This window comes from Apteryx mantelli, chromosome 3, assembly GCF_036417845.1.
Source record: "Apteryx mantelli isolate bAptMan1 chromosome 3, bAptMan1.hap1, whole genome shotgun sequence".
Lineage (NCBI taxonomy): Eukaryota > Metazoa > Chordata > Aves > Apterygiformes > Apterygidae > Apteryx > Apteryx mantelli.
In genome coordinates, this window is record NC_089980.1 from 25730037 (window position 1) to 25753015 (window position 22979).

The 22979-nt window shown below is 41.1% G+C and overlaps 1 protein-coding gene across 1 annotated transcript in view; it reads left to right on the plus strand.

Annotated features, from left to right (window-relative positions):
- ALK (ALK receptor tyrosine kinase) overlaps positions 1-22979 on the plus strand; it is a 325887-nt gene that overhangs the window by 280257 nt on the left and 22651 nt on the right. Inside the window, exons 12-20 of the mRNA XM_067292965.1 lie at positions 6676-6838; positions 11392-11542; positions 14068-14199; positions 15034-15178; positions 16022-16204; positions 17713-17811; positions 18865-19017; positions 20313-20411; positions 22300-22486. Coding sequence (XP_067149066.1) covers positions 6676-6838; positions 11392-11542; positions 14068-14199; positions 15034-15178; positions 16022-16204; positions 17713-17811; positions 18865-19017; positions 20313-20411; positions 22300-22486 — 1312 coding nt within the window. The remainder of the gene's footprint in view (positions 1-6675; positions 6839-11391; positions 11543-14067; positions 14200-15033; positions 15179-16021; positions 16205-17712; positions 17812-18864; positions 19018-20312; positions 20412-22299; positions 22487-22979) is intronic.

Sequence of the window (22979 nt, forward strand, 5' to 3'; positions counted from 1 at the left end):
CCCCTGCAACAAAAGTAGCATCCTGAAGAGTGATAGAAAGGGTTTGGAGATGAATGGTGGGATCTCAGATTATGTAGGCATGGATTTCTTTACTGCAGTGTTTACACTTGCTTTCTGTGAAGGATTAAAAATAGTAGAAGTGCAATACTTGGAATCAACACACAAACAGATCCCAATGCAGCAAAGTTAAATTGGAATTACTGCTCTCCAAAATTAACCATGCAATTGAAATGAACAGGGCAATTCACACATTTTAGACCTAAAATTAAAAGCTGCCTACTCTTTCAGAATAACAGTTTAAATTGTGTAGAAACTGCTATAAATTTCAGGAAAGATTTTGAAATAATCATGCCACCTCCTCCCAACTTGGTCTCTGTTATCCATTGTTCATTTCTGTTATCCTTTGTAATGGTGAACAAACAAATTCCAAAAAATGAGTAGCCTCTTTCATTTAAGAACCTTTACTCAAAACTCCAGCTCTCTCTTTATGTGAAATATAAAAGAAAAAAGAAATTAATTTTCTTTATGCTGCTTTGTTAGTTTCTGATTCTAGGAAATAGCAAGAAACAAACCATTCTCATAGCTGTTGAAAGTCAACCCCGTGCCCTGTTACACTGTCCGCAAATGATTTCCTACAAGGATACCCTAATGGTGTTCCCTTTATCTATATGGACACTTCAGAAAAATCTGAAAGAAGAATCAAGCTTCGAGTACTTCTTTGAAATGAACCTCAGAACCAATCTGACATACATTCATTGCCACTGCAGTTTCTCTTTTTGTTGAACTGAAAAATATGTCCAGGTCTTCCGTTGCCTTTTTCTTCTTCATTTAGAAAATGGAAAGACAGAGTAGAAATAGTAACTCCGGAGACAGCTGAAATGCCAGCCTCCTCTTAATCTAGCCATACCTGTGTTATGGATACCAATACTGCTAGCAAGACTCACTGATTTCTACCTAGTATGCAGTGTGATATTCTCATGGTCATCTTATGTCCCCTTAATATCACTGTGTAGACATACTTAATGGTTCAAGGACTGCAACTTTGAGCACAACCTAGTTTTGCCATTTTACATTTTGCCTCTTTCACATCTCCCCACCCCTGCCACCATCAAACACACACACACCATTAACCTCTGACAAACTTAACCCTGGAAAAGGTAATGATCTCAGATTACTGCTCACAAGACGCTATTAAACAACTGCACACAAAGCAAAATTGAAAAGTTTTTCCTTCTTTACAGCAATAAGCTTGTTTCTTATACATTCTTGCAGTATAGTTTGTCTACAGATTTTCAGCACAGACCAATCCTAGAATTACTTTGAATGCATAGCTGAGATCACTCATGCACTGAGTCAAGAGTATATCCCTCGACACAAATCATGATACCAATGGCCGGATAATGTTACTGAAGATTGTGATGGACAATTTCTGTTAAGTCTCTGATTTCTTATCTTGGTCAAATATTGTAAGGGAATTTGTGAGTGTTTTACAAATAGATAGAGCAAGAATGCTTTTGCTTGTACATGGCATCATGTTTGAAAACAGCTGCCTTAGAGGAAGAAGTAAATTGAGTCCTTGGTGGACAATTAACAGAATTAATTGCCTATAGAAATCTAGCCATTGGGTTTTGTGCCCCTAAAGCATGAGACCTTAGAGCCCTTATTAATGTTTATTTTATCTAATGGAAGTAGGGACAGTCTCATGGCCTCAACAGAGATTGTGGGAGCAAGTTCCATAAACTGCCTAGCATTCTGCTTTAAAGCATTGATGTTTTTCAGTAGTGCATTACTCTGGATTCCAAAATAAGACAAGCAGCATGTTGCTTGGTACGTGATCTTCCCAAGTCGCAATAAAGTTTTGGTTTGGGATAGTTGTTTTGTTAACCTCGGTTTGAACCAGCTTAATTTAACTAATGTTAATATGTTTAGGCCTTTGAAGTATAGCTAAAAAGCTGAAGGCTGTTTTATGGCATGGTTTTTATGTGCTGTATGTGACAGTGAAATTGCTTTCTATGGCAGTACAAACGCGCTTCAGGCTTTGCTCCATTGTGTTCTGTTGACTGCTGCTTGTTCTTTGCAGCAGTGCCTGCAGCAGCGCTACCTTGGGCTGCAAGTTGTGTCAGAGCCTCAAACAAATTAGTCATTTAAAGTTTTGTGGCTTTTTTCTTTTTCTTTTACAAGAGCAGGGCATCCCTCCTCTGTGCTGTGACTGAAATCCAGAGCCATTAATTATTGTGCATTTTACCTATCTAGTCCAGCTGCGTGAAAACTACAATTCCTGCTCTGCAAAGGAAAATAAGCATGAGTGAGTGAGTGAACGTGTTTGTGTGTAAATATAGAAATAAATCTAATTTGGAAAGAAAAGTTGGGGAGAAGGAATTTTTAAAATCTATTTCAACAGAGCCAAAGTTGCATTTCTTGCAAAATGCTGTGGGTGGGACCTTAGTGTTTTGCTGGGGAGACTGCCAGGGAGGCAGGACAGGTGTGTGAGTGAAGAGATAAGGGATAAAATATTTGCTCTCTCAAGTTTCCAGTGGAAGAGTGGATTCCATCAAATGAACTGCTGTATAAATTATTTATTGAAATGTATTACCTCAGTTCTGAATCTGAGCGCAGTCTTCATTTCTTTTCTTTCTTTTTTTCCCTTAAATAGGAATTTTCAATTTTTAAATGCAGTTAGCATCTTATTCACAACTGTCAATGGCAAAACATATTAGAGACCCTACGTTTGTCTGCCTGTTAGTTTTCATCATGGGAATGCTCAGCTGTTTCTGGAAACTAGGCATCTGTAACTTGTGTGAAGTTGGGCAGACTTCCAAAACCTGCTAGTTGTTTGAGAAGATTTAGACCAGAAGGTCCTGCTTTTTGGCAGCTATCCATAGGGTGAGCGTGAGGTGCTGGCAATGTTACCCTGTCACATACTGCGGTACAAAGGAGAGGTATGCTGTGCAGTATGTGACAGATCACAGTTGTGCAGTGATGGAAAAAGATCTATGCTTTTGTCTTAGTTGCTTAAGGAGTTTCAATTCAGTGCTGCTGCTTTAGTCTTTGGAGATCAAAGTTGTGCTTAAAATTGAATTACTGTAAACTGCTGTGGCATGCAGCAACCTGTAGAAATGTTCTCTGTGAGCTCATGAGACACTGCAGTCATTTCTAGAATCAGAAGATAATCAATCCTTTACAGGGAATGAATGGCTATTTTTATTTTTAAAAGTGAGGGGGACGCAACTAAGGCAGACAGTACTTTGAGAATGTTTTGATACTGGCTTAGTGGTTTAAGATTTTTGGTTGCTGTTACATTTTCAGATTGAGGGTTGGCTTTGTGAGATTTTCAAGAGGGCAGAGGGAGGGAAGTGTGAGGTTTAGTCTGAATCCAAAATTGTAACTAAAACCTATCTGTCCTTTAACATTGAAATGAGAGGTGACTTTTTCCCATGCCATATTCTGTCCCGTTTAATTCAGCAACAAAGCTGTTACATGTTGGACTGGCTTTTGGTGTAAAATATGGAAGAGAATATAAAACAGGAGGAAGACTGTTGTTTGCAATTCACTTCCCACAGACTTCCCTTGGGCCAGAGTTCCTCCTGCTATGTTTTGTGTGAATGTCACTAGCCAGCTCTGCTACTTCTGAAACGTCTTCTCCCATTCCTGTCTACGATGTCCTTTTGCACGTACCTGAACTGAGGAACCAAATACGTGTGTTAGCCCTGACTGCACCAGCTGCAGAACCTGTGACACAGGATTTCTAATTTGGCATGTATCACTGTGTTGGTACATCAGGACTGCTTTTGAAATCTAAGGTGATACCTCCTATGTTCAGACTCATCTCCAGGTTCTTTACATCATGCTCCCTGGCACAATATATCTGTGGCTTTTAAGTTCCCCAAACCTCTCAGACTCTATTTTAAAAGCCAAATTCTAAGAGCTTAGATGCGCATGCACTCATCTTAAATTACCAGCACTGTTTGATCTTACCCTGATATTGTCTCTGCACTCAAAGTGAGCACCCTCTAGTCTGTCAAAGAAACAGAAAATACAAAAGCTTTTCTGTTGTTCAGTTCAAAGTCTAGAGGCGTAATGTACAGCAGGAGCGCATTGTTTTCTGCTCCACAAGGGCATTGGCCTTTTTAAGGAGAGAGAGTGCCATTAAAAAGCATTTTGGAATAATTATGTAGTTTTTCGACCCCCTGTCCCTGGAACCCAGTGGGTGTCAGGAGCTGCCAGTGTCAGGTCCAGCCATGGTGCATGTTACATGTGTGATAGTCTAGAGATATTTTTGCCAAGGTCCGGCAAGCAGCTACTTAAAGGATGAAATTTACTTAAAGGAGGTAAGCCATAAATGCAGAGCTTGACCATGGCAGCAGTATCCGTATGCTGTGTTCACGGCTAGGTTTTATCACTTTCAGTTTTCCATTTTGATTCTCTCATGTTCGCAGTTTATTGTCCCCTTCAAGGTCACCTGCTTCTACCATTGGGAACACGTTTGATGTTTCACAAGAGACATCAGAATGGCTTCTTATTGTTTCAAACAAAGACACTTAACCTGCCTGCTTTACCAAACATATGTTTCAGTGCAGCTGGCTTAGCCTGCTGGGATACTGCAGTGTTAAATCACTGCGATAGCTGACAGAATGAGTCTCTCATCTTCCAGTTTGTGTGGGATTTGCTTTAGTTTGGGGGGTTTTCTGCAAGAAAAATAATAAACATAAGTAACTTCTGGTGCAAGACTGTCAGTATTTACAGGATCAGAGCTGCTGAAGCATTGTGCAGAAACTCTAACCAGCACTTTGCATAGGAGCCTCTAGCCACTGCTTGCTTTCTTAGGTGCTTTTACTGGTGGTCAGGGTGGGAGAGGGGGGAAGTGTTTTGTTTTTCCATTGGAGGCAGAGGAGGAGAGGGGAACTCTTCCATTTGCTATCTAATAATTTTAAGACTTAATACTACTACGCACTGCTGAAGGATTTGAAAAATAAATGGAATAAGTATATAAGCTTAAATATAAAATAAGTAGCAATAGCAAGATCCCTAGCTGTCCCTTGCAGGGGAGTTTTAAGGAGGGATGGTATAGATTTTGGAATAAGAAGGAAGAGCTTCTCCTCTCCTCCTCTGCCTCCAATGGAAAAACAAAACACTCTTCCCCCCACCCTGCCCCAGCCACCAGTAAAAGCACCTAAGGAAGCAAGTAGTGGCTAGAGGTGGTTAGAGTTTCTGCACAAATTTGCTCTCTCAGCACTACTTAGATTGGGAAGCTTTCATAAAGCAGAAGGTTCTGCATTATTCTTGGAAAAGTGGAGATTCTATTATGAAATTTTTTTCAGGAATACTAGCTGATCCATTTCATGCATTGAACTGTTTTACAACAATGAATTTAGCCCAACTTCAGAATAGGTTTGTGAAAAGGAAATTGAGACCCTTTGCCTGGCTGAACTAGTATGTTTCCTTGTATTTCTGGTTGGCAATCCCCTCCCATAACATTAGGGGTAGAATTGCTCACCACTCACATCGCAGACACATTTTGACCATCATTTCTAGGCTGGATCTGCTTAGACAATCACTCAAAATGCCAAGAAGCAGTTCAAGGTAAAGCTGTCACTATCTGAGCTAATTAGTGCTATCACTGCTGGAGTCTGCATATGCTGTATTGCATTAGTGGTAGCGGAGGAAAAAATACTGCCTTTGACAAAGCCATAAGGAGGACGGGCTGATCCAACATCATTTGTAGAAATAACACTCTTTAGATGTGTTTCACATCTTCTGTGTTTAATGGCAATGGCACCTAATGGAGTTGAAATATTTTCTATTTTCATATGAAAAATTTATTTTCTATTTTCATATGAAATATTTTCTAATATACTACCAAATATCTTAAGGTGGGTTTTACAAGAGCATTGTGGTCTTGCTGGCCCTGATAGTGAATCTTTGTGGAAAAGGATCGTGTTTCAGCTTCATGTATTCAAATTACCCCCTGTGTAGATTTGTGAGGCATAAATCAGCAAAATCTTGTTTTAGAAATCTACTTAGACAGGCTTAATATTTCCAGTTGGTGAAAATGACTGCAATAGGGATGTATTGAGTTACACCCACAGGTTTGGCCTAGAACATGTAGGGCTGAATGCTTTCATACAGGCCTGTTACCTCAGGTGTCTTGCCTTCTCTTGTGAGCAAATTATGTGGAAAGTTCACCATAATTATTCAAAATGTAATCGATTGTCACAATCTAATCACTGATGTATATACAGGTTTTTATCTAATTAGCAGCTACTTTTGTATATGAAATAGTTTCAATAATCAAATGCCTGCAGAAGCTGAAAGGGCTAAAATGTACCCATCCTGAGGTTATGAGGCTGCACTTTAACAGCCCAGGGCCTGAGACTGGGTGGTCTGTATTGCATTTTACTTCTGCCCTACTTGGTGATCTTTGCCCTTTTTGAGCCTTAGGAAAAGTAGAGCCATGTTCATAGCTGTGATGTTTTTGAGGAGCTGTAGATGAAAAACTGTGATATACTGAGATATGCAGGGCTATGAGTCTTTTGAAAGAATTCTGTGTTTACTCTAGTCAAAACCTCATGAGTCAGGTTCTTTTGGTTCCAGTAACAAGAGAGAGTGAATAAAGAGCAGAACAGTTATTTGCTCTTTAGATATTCAGATCATGCCTTGTATATATCCTCATTTCAGATCACTGGTTATTCACAACATGTGGTGCCAGTGGACCCTATGGGCCCACACAGAGCCAATGCAACGATGCCTACAGGAACTCCAACCTCAGTGTGATCGTAGGTGCTGAGGGGATTCTCCAAGGCATTCAGATCTGGAGAGTACCAGCAACTAACACTTACAGGTAAGGGAACTGTCTGTTATTCTCATGATATATCTTTGGCTTTGAAACTTCTCCCAACCACATATACGCACTAGGTATATATGAAGTATTAGAAAGTATTATTCAGAAACTTGGCAGATCTGCTTGGATTTTACTTCTCCCTGATACTGTGATTTCCAGCCTTTCCGGTCTCAGATTTGTTGTCTAGCAGGTGCAGCAGCAAGCCTGCTTCAAAAAGTGGTTTAGAAATCTGTTATGCAAATTTTTGTAACTGTTAAACAGTTAATTTGGGGGGCTTTTATCTTAAACAGCACCTAATTTTTTGGTGAAACAGGGAAGGAAAGAAGAGAAACAACCAATTTGAGGCAGAGAAATCTTTAGCCTAAATGGTTATAGTTTGAGAAAACTTTATAAGCAACTGAAAACTGGCCCCCAGACCAAGGGATGTGCATATCCTGTATCCCGTCAGTTGAACTCTAGAATCAGAATGGGTTTTCCCCACTGTCTACCTGGTATAGGAAGTACAATCATATGCCAGTATTTTTTAAGGGATAGCTTGCATCAAGCTCTGCTCGGCATCCTGATTGTTTTGAACCTGTGTATACTATGCAGAGCTTGCAAGCCTAGCTCACCACTGTAGAATTGATTTTGGAAGCCAGCCACCTAAATGTTAGGCTTTGTGTTGCTGGGGGTTATAATGCTTAAATCCCTCTGCACAGTTACCCTCAAAGGGAGATGATCAGATACAGTTCAAGGTCGTATAATCAGATTTTTACCAATCATTTTTTCTTGTTGCTCTTGCTGGGGAAAGAATTACAATCAAAATTTAGTCCACTATATCCAAACAGTAACATCAAGCCATTACATACATCAGCTTGGAAGCAGGGCTGTCTGCTGGAATCAATGACTCTCTAGTGTTTTTCTATGCAGCATTCCCTATGGAAACTGCTAATAGTACGATGGACTTTTAAGCAGAACTCTCCACAAAAGACTTTGGATAAATTTCAGTTAAAACTTACAGGTGCCTTGTGATTTCTTCTCTTTTTTCTTTTTGTTGAAAAAGAATAGTAATATCAGGGGTTGATGTCAGTCTCTAATGGAAGTCTGCTGCAAAGCAGTTTTGAGAAACCAACTAGGCTGGGCACAAACTCTGCCTGAGTGCCTCTTACCACAAGGATTGATGGTAATGAAAAAAGCGCTAATGATATTTTACTCAGCTATCAAAAAATGAGTTGCCTGAGGTAAACAGAATTTTTCAAGACTGGCATTCAGTAAATATGGATATAAAGTATAGCCCAAAAGAGAAGAGGCATTTAACTTACAATGTTGTCATTTCTTTAATATAACAGCCCAAGGAAGAGTCAAAATTCCAGCACAGCTCTGGACTGATTTTTGCTGCACAATACAAACCACAGGTGAAATGAGACTTCTGCAGGGAGGACCTGCCTATTTAAGTTCTGTAAACCTCCTGACTCACTTTTGGGTTCTATATAGATAATAAATGGCTAATGTTGTTGGTAACATATATAACTGGATGACATTCTCTCCTGCACCTCTTAAGGCTATAGTACACATTCATAGCCTGGGGAAAGGGGAGGCTTTTGTGAGCTTAAATTAACTTGACATCTCCGTGACTCTGGGCTGCTGAAGGGCAGGAGAGTCCCCAGTATAAGATAGCCCTAGGAAAATGTCAAGTTGCAATGGCAGTTCCCAGAGTCTGGACCCACCGTCTGTGTTTAGCTCTTCCCTGCAGGCCTGCTGAACTGAGGATCATGGAAGGCAGTCTGATAGCCATCTCCAATATACGTGACCCAGAGATAAAACCCTCCAGCTGGTTTCGGGGCTCTTAAAAATGCTGTTGTTATGCCACATCAGTGTGTTTCACACTGTGTAAAGTAGAGGAGTTACATTCCTGATATTTACATAAGAAGGATATGGATTGTTTGAACAGAAGGTGGAATAAGCTTTAATAAAACACAAAGAGAGGAAGCACAGCTCTTCACAAAACTCTGCTAGCACAAGCTCACCACACTCAGAAAAACCCACCGTCTGTGAAGGTCTGGGTAAGCTGCCACTCTTTGCAGGCTGCTTCATTTCAAGACTGGTGTCCTACACGTGCCGATGCTGATAGGTACAAAAGCAGCCGGTTTGCTCCCATGGGACTGTGCATAGTATATAAAAATAACATTAGGCAACATAAAAGTACATTTTTTTTTCAGATTTCCTTCTAAGAATACAAAAGGTCTTGTCATCCATCCATGTCTAGGGCTCTGATCAAGTATGGGAGAAGTGAGCAAGTTATACTTGCTACCATTCATTACCCAAGTTCTTTCTGTTTCTGAAACAAGACCTGTTGGTCTGTTTTGCTACTTGCCCAATCTGATGTCACTTTCACTGTCCTCTCTTTTCTCTGGTCCGTTCCTGGTAAGGTAGAACAAAGCACAAGAAAGTAGAACGCAGGAAGATGTTCTAGGGTGGCCAGCCTTGGCACCACTTTTTCTCATGCTCTCAAAACTATCTCCAGTGTTTCCTATAACCTGTCCACACAGAGGTGGATTTTTTTTTCCAGCCCTGCTTTGCATAGCCAGTGCCCTTTGCTCATCTTGATCCTTCCTGAAGACACAGTTTTCTTTTTCAGTTCCTACAAATACCACAGTAAAAGAAAAGGAAGAAGACAATATGAGGTAATCTGTGTTCTGGTTACCTCTGCTCAAGGTGGTCTCAATCTTCTCTTCTGTAAAAGAAAGGTATGCTTAAGGAGAATGATCCTTGTTAAAACTTGAAGACAAGATAACCCGTCTGTTTAAATAGTGAACGCCCACTTTGAACAGAGAATGACTGTCACTGAATCTGCCATTTTTTATTTTTCTGCGGCCTTTGAGTGAGGCAGAAATGGGTTCTCTTGAACTTCCTGACATCATTGCTTGTATGCAAAATCCTCTCATACACAGAAAAATATGGCCCTAGTTGCAGCCGATTAGTCTTGCCAGCTTGCCATGCCTGATAGTGCACCTCATTATCCATTACGAAATTCTACAGCAAACCAACTCAGTGTCTTCAGATTCACACAGCATCTGTTCAGGAGAGCCCAGTGCTGTGTCCGTCACTTCCTTTGCTGGTTCCAGTGCAACCTTACTGAGGAATGATTGCTTTGGTTATCAAGAATGGCATGATCATAATCATGTCGCATTGCAAGGACCTAATCTGCTTTATGAGGCAATTGATGCCCCATAGTTGCTTCGACATCTTAAGTCCTCTGTGCTGACTGCCTTGGAGCAGTATCACAAGTTGAGTTCTTCATGCTAATTGTTAAAGCAAGAAGCTGGGCTGAAAGAAAGCTGGCTGTCCCGTGGGGTGTTGCCATCCCAACCTGTTTAGGGCATTCATGCACCACAGGCACTGCTGTTTTTTTCTGCTTGTACCCTATTTGCATGCAGGACTGTGCTGGACAAAGCACCAACCATGTGCTAGAGGAAAGAAGGGGTTTAAAGAGGAGCACATTTAATGTAACTGGTAGGAAGCTGAGAGGAAATTTTGATTCTCAGCCCTGCAGTCACTGCTCACACACTCCAGGTAGAATTTTGCTGTAATGGAAATAACTGTCAAACTACCAAATCAGTGGAGAATCACCTGCTTATGTCAAGTTTGAAATGAGTCTGCTGTACCCCTGTTCACCTGCTAGTAAAGTTGGGTGACTGTGTATTTTTCTTGCAGTAGAGATATGTGTTTTACCATGATCTTTGTGAAGTGCTTTGAAATTCTTGGATGAAAGCTGCTTCAAATATGTAAATTGTTCATGTACCTAGAAAGAGAGAGGGAAAATCTGAGCAACATAGTAGCACAGTCAAATCTTCAGGTACTTCAGCAGCAGTAAGGACCTCTGTACCTTGACTGCTTGAAGTCCCAGTGCCTTAACTGAGACTGCGGCAGCCTTGGCAACCTCTGTATGCAACCTAGCTGGAGACAGTGTGACACTTTTGCTGACTATGAGTTAAGCCAGAAAGCCAGAGAGCTTTTGCCTTCTTTATTTACTGCTGATAGTGTTGTGTCCATCTACTCCTCTATATTCTTCTGGTCCCGGGAATAGGAAAACTTTTTCCCATCTAGTCCACACTACCAGGACCTGTTATGTTGTCTGCTTTCTCAAATCTCTTCCTGTCAGTCTCGTGCATAAAGTTCTCTTTAGCCATATGTGCTATACTCATCAGTTCTTCTGCTTCTGTTCTATTTTTTTGCTGCAAAACTCTCAAGGGTATGCTTTCAGGAAAACAAGAGAAGTTTCATATATTAAAGTTTGAAACTCCAGGGTCTTGCTCGCTGGCTTAGCAAATGTTTGCCCAAGAGTCAATAAGTGGAATAAGCTGTTACACAGCTGCCCCAGTTCTTCTGTGCTAAGCAGAAGACCTCAGTCTTCAAGCTTTGGGTTTGGATGTAGAGTGTAAGGTCTTTGGGGCAAGGCCCTGTGACACTGTGTTCACGTGTTCAGAGCACGCCGTGCTCAGAAGTGGTTTGTACTACGTTCCGCCTGCCTGGGGCAAATCTGGTGCAAGGTTTTTGTTTTCTTTTTCTTGCAGCATCTCAGGCTATGGAGCTGCTGGTGGGAAAGGAGGGAAGAACACCATGGTGCGGTCCCACGGCGTGTCTGTATTGGGAATTTTTGACCTCCAGAAGGATGATACTTTGTATATCTTGGTGGGACAGCAAGGCGAAGATGCTTGTCCTAGTGTAAGTGATTGCCATTTCTGTTTTGCCTTAATCTCTCCTACAAATCTGTAGAGTTTTGTTTGTTTGTTTGCAGAAAAAAACATTGTCTTTGAGGATTGAGGTCTTTGAGGATTACATGGTTTGGATTATATGGTTCAAGGGGTAGCTGTAGTTTTACTACTGGAGCATGAATGTCAAAAGATGAAGTACCATGTCACTATGTTTACTTCCTCTTTCAAGGTTTAGGCCCCGTTAGTAATACGCTAGAGGCCTCTGACTGATCTGCATATCTCAAAGCATCTGTGTGGGTTTGGGGAGAAGAAAGACAACCCTGCCTTTCCTCTCTTTTGGAAACCAATCTTCAAGGCTGACTTCATAGGGCTTCATCTTTTCTCTGCTGTTGAGCCCAGCCCTTCCATTATCATAATACCCTGCAGCTCTGGAGATATCCACCTCAAAGGGCCTGTTTGGTTATGCTCTGTATGTGAATAGGAGAGATGAATTACTGCTGGGTCAGTCTTATTTTGTGTTACTAACTACACATTGCAGCAAATGACTTGAGAGAGAGGTGCAACTTCTGCCCATTGCAGGCACAATAATATATTAATCTTTTAGTATTCATTTCTTTGGAAGATAAAGGAATAGGAGATTCTTATGGAAGAAACTAAGCATTATCTGATGAAATTTCATCTACAGGTTTCACCTGGGCATTTAGATGCTGTTCCATTTCTGGACTGTTACATGGCTGGCATCCAAGATATGAAATCTAAGCTGTCTTTTACAGCAGAGAAGGGTTGAAGGATGTAGGAAAGAGTGGTTCTCAAGGCTGGGTGCTGGAGTAAATAATGTTAAAACTAGAATAATACACATCTGCAAACAAACCATTAATATGAAGCCTCTTAGAAATGAGAAATGTGCTAGCTCAAACTTCCATCTAACATCTATAACTAGGACGTTCAAGCTCAATATAATATATGGACTCATTAAATTGCAGACCACTGTAATCTTAGTGAGAATTTATTGAGTGCTAATGTAATTCTTTCACTGAGGCAAAGAGATTGCATTGACTTGTAGAAGGGACTTTTACTAGATTGGATTGTAATCAGTTATGTCTTTACCATGAAGGTTTTTCTTTTTTCTTTTTTTTTCTTTTTTTTTTTAATTCAGTTGTAATCTAGTGGCTCCGCTGGGTCATTGACCTTGTCAGTTTATTAATCATCCCTACCCAACTCCAAATCATTTAAGGATTGGGAAGATTGGGGGAAAGAAGGATTGTTTCCTTCCATAGATACATGCACGCACACAAAGTGGATGCCATTGGTTCTCTCGCACATCCTAGGACACATTTTATGGTCAACAGAACAGTTTGTAACTTGAGGAGGATGTTTTTATCAGGTTCCTCTTCCAGAAGAGGACACACATGTAAACATAGAAAGAGAAGGCCAGTTCTACTATAGCAGATATTATTTGTACATTTTTCCCTTTAAGTCTCGTTAACTTAGTACAGTGTGCATAACAAGATAATGTTATTCAGGTGAAATTTATAAAGTAAAATGAACCAGAAGCAGAGCTTGCAACTTAAAAATACCCACAGCAGAGTCCTGCTTGTCATGCACTTTAATGCTCTGATTTAACATTGGAGCAGCAATTACCTTTCTTAGGTCATAGTCTGAAAGTACTTTGAAATGATGGTTTAATGTTGTGTTTGAAAGCAGTTGGTGAATTCAGTGGTTTGCGTAATACAGAAGATTCATTACATTTGTTGCTAATTGGTAGAGAGAAAAAAAATTACTAACTAGGAAATGTGGAGGCTTTCTAGTCAGGTATTTTCTCTAACATCGTGTCAACCCTGCAATCAAAGGTGGAACTGCTGCTATTATGGTAGGCTTTGAACTAGCTAGCTCTGGTAACTACAGTAAAATTGCTGCTGCAGCACAAGCTTCACATCAACAGCAAAAGTTGCTTGGAAGACTAGATAAATACTTAGGTGGCTAAGCTATACCGAGTTTATTGCTACTGTCAATACTATGACTACCTAGGTTAAAGCTGGATCTGGTACGTCTACGTGAGCCACAGATCTTAGCTCTGGCCAGAAGTGTGTTGGCTGCCTGGCCCCAGCTGGTGGGACACTGAAATAGAAGTAAAGAAACCTGGGTACTCTCTCCAACTCTGCCATTTGGCTGCTGAGAAATATGGGGCAAATCACATATCTCTGAGTTCCTCCCTTCTCCCGCTTGTGAAATGCAGATGGTTAATGCTAGCAAGCACTTGCCAGAATTTCTGCTGTCTTGCGTGTAAAAAACTTGTGGGGCGCTTGTACATGGTAATAGGTAGCAGCATTGAAAGGCAACAAATTCTTCTGACCAGCACTGGAGCAAAAAGTGAGATTCGTCTGGATTCTTCTGCTTGCTTCTGCTCATGTAGTTTCACTGGAGGACAGTGTGTTGGACCAGTGGTTTGGGAGGGTGAACGGACCATGAGACCTGTGTATGTAAAAGGACATGGAGATTTCTTATCAGAATTCAGTTCTGCTCTTCTGTTTGCAGACTAATGACATTATACAGAAAGTCTGCATTGGAGAGAACAATGTGATTGAAGAAGAGATACGTGTGAACAGAAGTGTTAATGAATGGGCAGGAGGAGGTGGAGGTGGGGGAGGCGCAACTTACATATTTAAGGTATGAAAACATAGTTCCTGGGCACCTTCATCATGAATACATCCTGCTGTTTGCCTCCAGTATCACAGCCTGAAATGCTTGAGAGCCCTTTAGATGGATCGGGGGAAGGGGCAACAAAGTGAGATCTGCGTATGTTTCATTTCCAGCTGATAGCTGTAGTGAGCTAAGATGGCTCTTCACGCCTTTTAGAACTGCTGCTACATGGGATGACTGTATTTGCTTAAATGTCTTTAATCTCCAGCTACAGGATTTGGTTTATGCTATGTAACAACATAAGAAAAGTTGAGGATAGTTATATGTTTTGTACTCGGGGCTGCCATGTACCCAAGGGCCACTGATCTTCACTATAGGTCCCTGTCATGTACTGGCTGAGTCAGTACTCCTTCTAAACACCAATTTCAGGTGTTAATAGTATCTTTAGATCAGCCAGCTGCTACATAGTTCTGCCTAACTCTGCATGCTCAGTTTCCAGTGTAGCAGTTCTTTACCAGTGGAGACACCGTATTGCACTAGATAGAGCAGTGTCCCTTAGAGCTGTTTCATTTGATGATATTCATCAGATGATAACGTTATAAGCTTTATAAAAGCCATCAGCACTGTAGGAAAAATTCAGAAAACTGCTGATGCCGCTGTTCTTTGTTACTGACTTGGTAGGACTAGTGCTATTCATTAATCTTTCTGATGTGGATACATAAATAATGCAATGGTAATTTGTACTGCTCAGCAGTCCTGGATGCCTGCTTAGTGCAACATGCAGTAACTACTGTGTGGTTGAACTTTCATTTGCATGTCTGACTCAGCCTAAACACTGCCTTTATTTCTGAACTTGTTAAGATGGAGAATGGAGAACCAGTCCCCTTGATAATAGCAGCAGGAGGTGGTGGCAGGGCCTACAGGGCCAAAACAGACACATTTCATCCAGAAAGGCTGGAGAATGATTCCTCTATTCCAGGGCTGAATGGAAATTCAGGAGCTGCAGGTAAGGAAAGCTTATTCTTTTTAAGAAAAACTATGTGAATATGTGGTGCTCCCTCATACAGTGGAGGTGAAACCCATGAAAATACTGTTCCAGGGGAACATGGAATTATAACATAGACGCTAATGCAGGATGTATCCACAGTGCAGGATAATTGGCCTAAATGAGGGTATCGGAGATGGTGTAGCCACAGGAATGCAACATTCTCCCCAAATAATGTGGTACCTCTGATAAACAAGGTGGTTTGGCATGGGAGTCTGCTATGCTGATGAGGCCATCCTGCTCACTGCACTGTTCTGTGCTGTGTAGACATACTCAGTTTGCCTGGCTTATGCAGAAAGAGCATAATTACACCCTTCACAGACTCTGTGAAGAGACCTTGAACTGAACAACCGGCAAAGCTGAAAGTGAGTCACTGGTGAGTACATTGTATTTAGAGCAGGGCTGGGATATGTTTTCACAGCCTTCCACTAAATTGCTTTTGTTCTACATTAGAACTGACATACGGATTTTTCAAAAGTATTTTTTGCAAAAAGAGAAGGGGAAGGCTCTGTAAACCAAAACCAGGTGGTCTGGGAGCAGGGAGGTGTATCGTTTTACATTTTCCAAAGAAATACTTTTCATACCACTTGAATGGTGGGTGGAAAGAGGTGCGGATGATTGTTGTAGTCAAAAGCCATACAGAAAGGTTACTGTGAAGCAAGCCCATATCCTCTTCTAACCAAGGAATGAGATTCTTTCTTTCAGCTGAGGTGCTTTGAATGAGTGTTCATTCTGCAGATCCCTACATTGTTTTTTACATTAAAATAACCCTTGCCTGGGTCTTTTCTCTTCTCTTAACTGCAGGTGGTGGAGGTGGCTGGAATGATAACACTTCCTTCCTGTGGTCAGGAAAATCCTTGCTGGAAGGTGCTACTGGAGGAAGATCCTGCCCCCAGGCCATGAAGAAGTGGGGGTGGGAGACAAGAGGGGGTTTCGGAGGGGGTGGAGGGGGGTGCTCCTCAGGTGGAGGAGGCGGAGGATATATAGGTAAAGTGGCTTCATGTTCAAGGTGTCCCTTCCCCTCCTTTAGTGCTAATGGTCAGCAAAAGGCTGATAGATAATTCTCCTGTAGTTAGCATATTTGACTGTTATGTAATAGTATGTCTGTGTGTTGCCTTTTTAGCACTAGGTGAACGTATGGTATTTAGTCTTTGAGCAAATAGCCAGATGTCAGTCCTTCAGCTGTAATCCTGGCTTTGCGCTCTGAAAAATGTGCCATCAAGATCCTGCTGTGATTCTTGAGCCTTTCATTTCTGGTTTATTCTGGTTTATAGCGCTGAAGAAATAGGCTATGTGCTCCTATTACCAGGACCTGTATTTTGAGTACTTTGTACTACCTGTAGACTGGCAGCCAGGCTTTATGTCAGGGGAAAGACAGCTTCCTCTATGCTGCCCTGCTCTGAGTAGGCCTCAGTCCTACACAGATGGTCTCTAGGGGTAGAGTGGCTCCACTGTCCTTTGGTTCCTGTGATCAAGCTGCCAGCCAGGACCCTTCTTAATAATGACAGTGGTGTTGACTTCAGTCAGCAAGGAACTAATTTCATGTGCAGCAGGTTTCAGGATAGCTGTCAGATGGCATTATGTTGATTACTCCTGGTGTAGGCCAGATTAAAGATCTTGAGGCTCTACTAACCCATAATCTCCTGAGCCCCATAAGTTTTTCAGCCATCTGCACTGTGGTGGACTTTTTAACCCCTGGTTCTCCACAGCTTAATTCAAGTTCTTGATTGACTTGAAATCCTGAGAGAAGTAATGAGTATAAATGATTAAGTGCATGTTTTGTACCAATGTTATTGTATAATGCTTTTTTTTCAACAGAATGCCTCATGTGACATAATTTTGATTTGCACTGAGTGTTTTCCCCTTTGTTGAAGATGGTTAAAGTGGAAATGCCATTTTTGGGTGGGGTGGGGGATCTTTGCATGCTTGTAATATAAAATATATGGCCCATGCTGTGCTTCTGGTATGTTCTGTGTATTGCCCATACTGTGCTTTTGCTATGCTCTCTATGTCCAAGCACAAATGGACAACTTGCATATGAATTCCTTCAGCCCCCACTCCTGGTGGACCACCCTGCTTGCAGGGTGCAAAGGAGAGGAAGATCAGATTACTCACTCCTTCTGCTGACACAGTACATACCTTGATCAGCAAGTGTACTGAACCGGCCCTCGAGTACTGGTGTCCAGTCTCTTGGCCCCATTAATGTTGAGAAGGGCTGATACATTTTCACAGCATCCAAATGGTTAAAGGTGATGTCTATACCTTAGTTTGCAACAGTCTGCCTATAACTGAGCTGAAAATTGATTAAATCACAAGCGAAATGCCAGTGGCTCATACCACAACTCACTAAGTGTTCTCAGTATGTAGATACTTTATTTTTTTTTCTCATTTGGATGCTTCTCTAAATATATTGAAGTCATGCATGTTGCAATGCTTATCTGTATTTTAGTGCTAATGAGCCTCAGTCTGTTAAGGTAACTTCTGGTTTGATGTAGGTGGCAATGCTGCAGTGGAAAATGACCCAGAGATGGATGGGGAGGATGGTGTGTCCTTTATTAATCCAATTGGTACTTTATACACTCCGGCGCTTAAAGGTATTCATGTTGGTCAGGAGTCTCTTCTAGTGAGTTTCTTTCATGTTAGAAATAGTTTGCATCTGTTAGACACTTTGAGAGCCTTTGGATACAACTTAGTGTCATTATGAACATGAGAAGTGAGAAAGATTGCTTAACAAAGTCCAGTGGAGATTTAACAGAAGCAATTGGAAGAAAGCAGGTAGAGAACAGATCAAGGCTGTTAGGAAATGCTCCCCTGCAATAAGATCTACTAGCCTGTAGAATAATTTTCCCAAAGGAAGTTGTAATAGAACCTTATAGTTCAGGTAATTTAAAAATGAAACAAAGTGGCTAACTATTCACTAACAGACATGTTCCTCAGAGCATCCCCCAGCAAAGCATTGATGCTGGACCAGAGAATCCCTAGAGAAAACTGTGCAGCACTGCCCAGCAGTGCTCTGGGGTGATAGACACTGCCACTGAAGTCTTCCTAAAAGCCTGTGTTTGCCTGGAAGTCAGTGTTTCAGATATGGTTTCCTTGTGTTCAAAAATACAAAAATACCTGTTTGCTCAGAAAAATGTTTGCCTTAGAACAGCCAGAAGTTTTTTCAGATACAGGCTGACTCCAGCCTGATAGGTTCAGCCAAAACAAAGTTTTGAAAACATTGCAATGTTTGATCTCAGGAGGAGCATTTCACATAAAAGTCAGGCAACAGAAGGGTGAGCCCCACAGACCACTGTAAGGGCGGGTTTCCCTTGGGCTCAGCAGCAGCCCCCCTTGCTAATGTGGTGGAACTCACTGCTGAAAGAGAGACGGTGCAACTTAGCTGCAGTGGGGCTAATTTAGCTGGGTGTTATTTTCTACAGGAAAACTGCCAGTTAAGACTTTCACCTAGTGTCCCCTCACTAAGTGCTCAGGCACAGTCAGAAGAGGGCAGGAAGGTGGAGAAAGAGCAGTTTTTCTCAGACTGGGTCCATCCTGCCAGATCTGGCAACCGTGACTGTCATGTTCCCTGTTTCTGTCAGTGCTTGGGGGAACAATATGAGTGATCTTCACAATAATTAACTCAGCTTCTTTCATCCACTCCCTAGTGACAGAGGGGCACGGAGAAGTGGATATTAGGCTGCACCTGAACTGCAGTCACTGTGAGATGGACGAGTGTCGTGTTGATCTTGAGACTCAAAAAGTCATTTGCTTTTGTGAGCCAGGCACAAACTTGGCTGAGGATGGCGTGTCTTGCATAGGTAAGAAGGTGTGGGATAGGCTGGCAGAATATGCAACAGAGAATATGCATAGTAAAAATCTTTGTTGTTTGGATGGTAAAACATCCTAAAAGTGTTATCTAATCTGTGTCTTAAAACTGGCTTCTGTTGAATGTTACCTTCAAAAGAAGAGTATTTTGCTAGAATATAGATAAACCAGTGCTGAGGCATGGTGTGCAGAGCCGCATCGCTGTTTTGTTTTACAGTACGTGTTTGAGATATCGGGCAGCACTGCAGGTGGTGAGTCAGATTTTTATCCTCAAGAGTCAAAGCACGATAGCAGTTTGTCTGATTGCACTGATGCTCACATTCTGCTCTGAAATTATGAAAGTTTGCTCACTGAAGGAATTTTACAGTTAAACTTAACTTTTCAGGTTAGACTTCTTAAGAACCAGCAAAAAGTACAAGGTAGAGAGGAGGGAGAAGATAATTCCTGTGGCTTTGGACAAATAAAGTGCATGTGCAGAATCTGTAAGAAATTCTGCATGAGAGATCTCTGGGGAAAACCAAGGAAAATCCCTGTACTTGCCTCATTTGGTAAATCAAACACTGTGATCTCCATTACACGGTCGTCTTCATATTCTTGTCCAGCAATTGGAACAAGTGACTCCATGGTTTTGGGATCCTGTTCTCAGCTTTGTCACTGAGATGTGAAAAATGTTTTACATTTTTTACTATTCCTATCTATAAAATGGATAAAAAGCATGGTTATTTTGAGGGATGAAGTAAATCTTAATAGATTGTCGTTGAATGCCTTGTAGTCCCACAAGGCTGTGTGTTCCAAAAGTGAGGATTCAGCTATGGTTTTCAGCTATTTCAGCTATGGAGTATGTTTTTCTACACTTAGTGTTACCAATTTTTTCAGCCCAAGATTAAATGCATTTAGGAGATGATATATTGCAGTCCTCCTTCTGCTTTTACTCTGATTTGGCATTGATAGCAGCACTCTAGCCCTGGCAATTTAATGTTCTTCCCATCTCCCCAACCTCCCGCCCCCTGTTTTTATTGCTTTGTTTTCATACTCAGGGAGTACACATGTTAATTCCCTGATAGCAAACCATCTGTTTTAATAGCTTGATCTTAATTGAAGAAAGTGAAACAATAAGATGTTGGAGGTCACAGATCCTGAGAGCTGACCATGTCAGAGGTTGCTCCTACACAGTATAAGTGGCAGATGAGTAAATGGAAGGAAAAGCCAAAAAATCTGTCTGCAAAAAGTGGCTGCTGGAAGATTATTTCAAACCTGTAACTCCCTCTTCTTCATGTCTCTGTTACAGCTGAGCCAGTGGTTCATCTCCCTCTCTCCTTGGTCTTGTCTGTAGTGACTTCGGCATTGGTTGCTGCCTTAATTTTGGCTTTTTCAGGAATCATGATAGGTAAGTGCCTCTCAGCACAAGAAGTTTTCATATGAGATAGCTGCATCTCAGCCGGGAATATTTGGGCCCTGGTGGGGGAGCCAAAGGATTCAGGCTTTTAGCTACTGCTGTACTTAACCTCCCACTTTAACTACTGATTTTGATAATTGTTTCTAACCACAATGACCAATTTGAGGAAGTTTTCTTTGCAAGAGAGAGGCTGAAAAAGGAAAGATTTTTCAATTGCTGTTAGTTTAAGCAAATATTTTACACTTGGTGTTTTAGTACTTGCCAAGGGTAAGTGTAAAGAGAGACCCCAAAAACTAATTGCCTAGTTTTTGGTGTAAAGCTGCCAGAACACAACTGCCAATGGTTTTAATAGGAGTTGTTGGTACTTAATATGTAAAAGTTGGTCTCTCCTTATTTAGTGTGTCTAGATACAGCTTTAGCCTCTGAATGTATGGCATTTAAGCTTGAAATTATCACATAGGTTCTCTTTTTACAAACTGCTACTTAATAGGATGTGGATGTTCTTAGCATCTTTATTTGAAATTCTAAAGGTGTTTTTTACCTTTTCACTTTCTTATTTTAAACAATCCTTCACCTGCATTTGATTGCAAACAGGATAGATTGGAACCAACAAAATGCAGCCAGGGATTCAACCTACAACTTGGCCACCTTTCTTTGTCCACGCTGCATGTAGTCTTGAGGGAGGGAAGGGGAGGGATGTACCCAAAGCAGCAAATGGTAGCTAGTAAATTAGATTTGTGCAGCTGTTTCAGTTTTAGGAATTTCAGGAGTTATCAGTTGCGCACATATGGTCCTAGATGTATCATTTCTGGCCTAACAGTACTTCTTTAAAAATTACTAATTACTTCTCAGGGAGTGGAAGAATAATCCGCTTTCCCTCCAACCAGCCTATCATTCCCATCTCAGGAAAAGAGCAGAGATTTAAGAAATGAAAGCGAAAGCATTGAGGAGGAAAATGGAGGACAGGGAGGGTTTGTGGATAGGTCATTACATCCATCTGGCTTTGCCGGTGCACGCTTACCCCTTAAATTCTTCCCTTGAGCAACATCTGCTGGAGTAGACACATTACTGTCACAGTCTATGGGCTCAATCCAGCTTCCACGGAAATCAATAGTAAGAGTAATATTGATTTAACCTATTCATGATTGGCATCTTGCTTTGAAAAAAATATATGCAATATCAATTACTATTTCAAGGAACATCCACATGATGTCTTCTTTCAAGGTATGATTTCTAATGACATTTCATAAGTATCAGTGAATTGATTTGAAGAATATAAAAGCTAACACAAGCTCATTTCAAATTTAGTCCAACTCTGTTGTTTAGAAACAGTTTGTGCTGAATCAAGACAGAGTTTTGCAAAATGAAGTATTTTTATGTATACTGTGTTATTCTGAGGTAAGAGTTTAGTTTAACAGGTAATCCATTTTGAACAATGTGATGCACTGATTCATTTCAGATTCTTAGTTACTTCTACACAATTTAGGAAAGTTGATTATACTGAGCTCCCTCAAGTTCGGTTCTGGATTCATAGTTAGAAGCTCAGGTTAAACTAAACTGAACAGAACAAAACAAAAAAAACCTCAAAACTTTAAAATCACAGATCTCTGCAAGTGAAATTCATATTACTCTTTTCAAGCAGTTCATGAGCAAGTTCATGGTTCTTAATGTGATTTGAAAATCAGAAGTTCCTGGATAACTTCAGCTTCCATTTTCTGTGTTTAATTATTTGACGTACAGAAAAATGGCAGTGTCACTGTCTATTTTGATTCATTGGAATTTGATCATGCAGCTAATTCCAGCATGGATATGCTGCACAGTTGCCATCATGTTCCAAAGGCAATCTGTGTCTCCAGTTTACCGTGTTCTCTATATTTAGTGTATCGTCGGAAACACCAAGAGCTGCAAGCCATGCAGATGGAGTTACAGAGCCCAGAATATAAACTGAGCAAGCTGCGTACCTCCACTATTATGACAGACTACAATCCCAACTACTGCTTTGCAGGAAAAACCACATCCATTAGTGACCTCAAAGAGGTGCCTCGCAAAAACATCTCCCTCATCCGGTAAATTCATCTTTGCCTTCCCCATACTTCACTCTGTACTCATGTGTGCTGCCTCTCTTATACGGATGTGGACTCAGGTCTTTTGTGCAGGCATATACAAATACTCATGCGCTTTTAGACTTGTACCCCTTTTCACAGAAAGCTGTAGAGCTGCAGTAGTTGTGTGGAGTGGATTAGAATTTGGTAGAGTCTCCTTAGCCTTTTACAGGTGCAGTGTTAATCTGCTGGGATCATGGGAGGAACTGAAGAGTCATCTCCAGCAATTCAGACACATTTCTTGCAGGCTGTGCAAAGAATGACCCATTTCCAGTATTAACTGATGAAATGCTGGAAAGCCTGAGGCTTGTAGGAGGCTCTTCTAAAACCTTTGATGGGATCTTTGGTAAAGAGAATGGCAACCATACATGCAATGGCAGCAAAAAGCAATGGGTTTGAGGCTGCCAAACAGTCTTGAAAGGACAGGAATTTAAAGCCGGCAGGAAAACCATGTTAG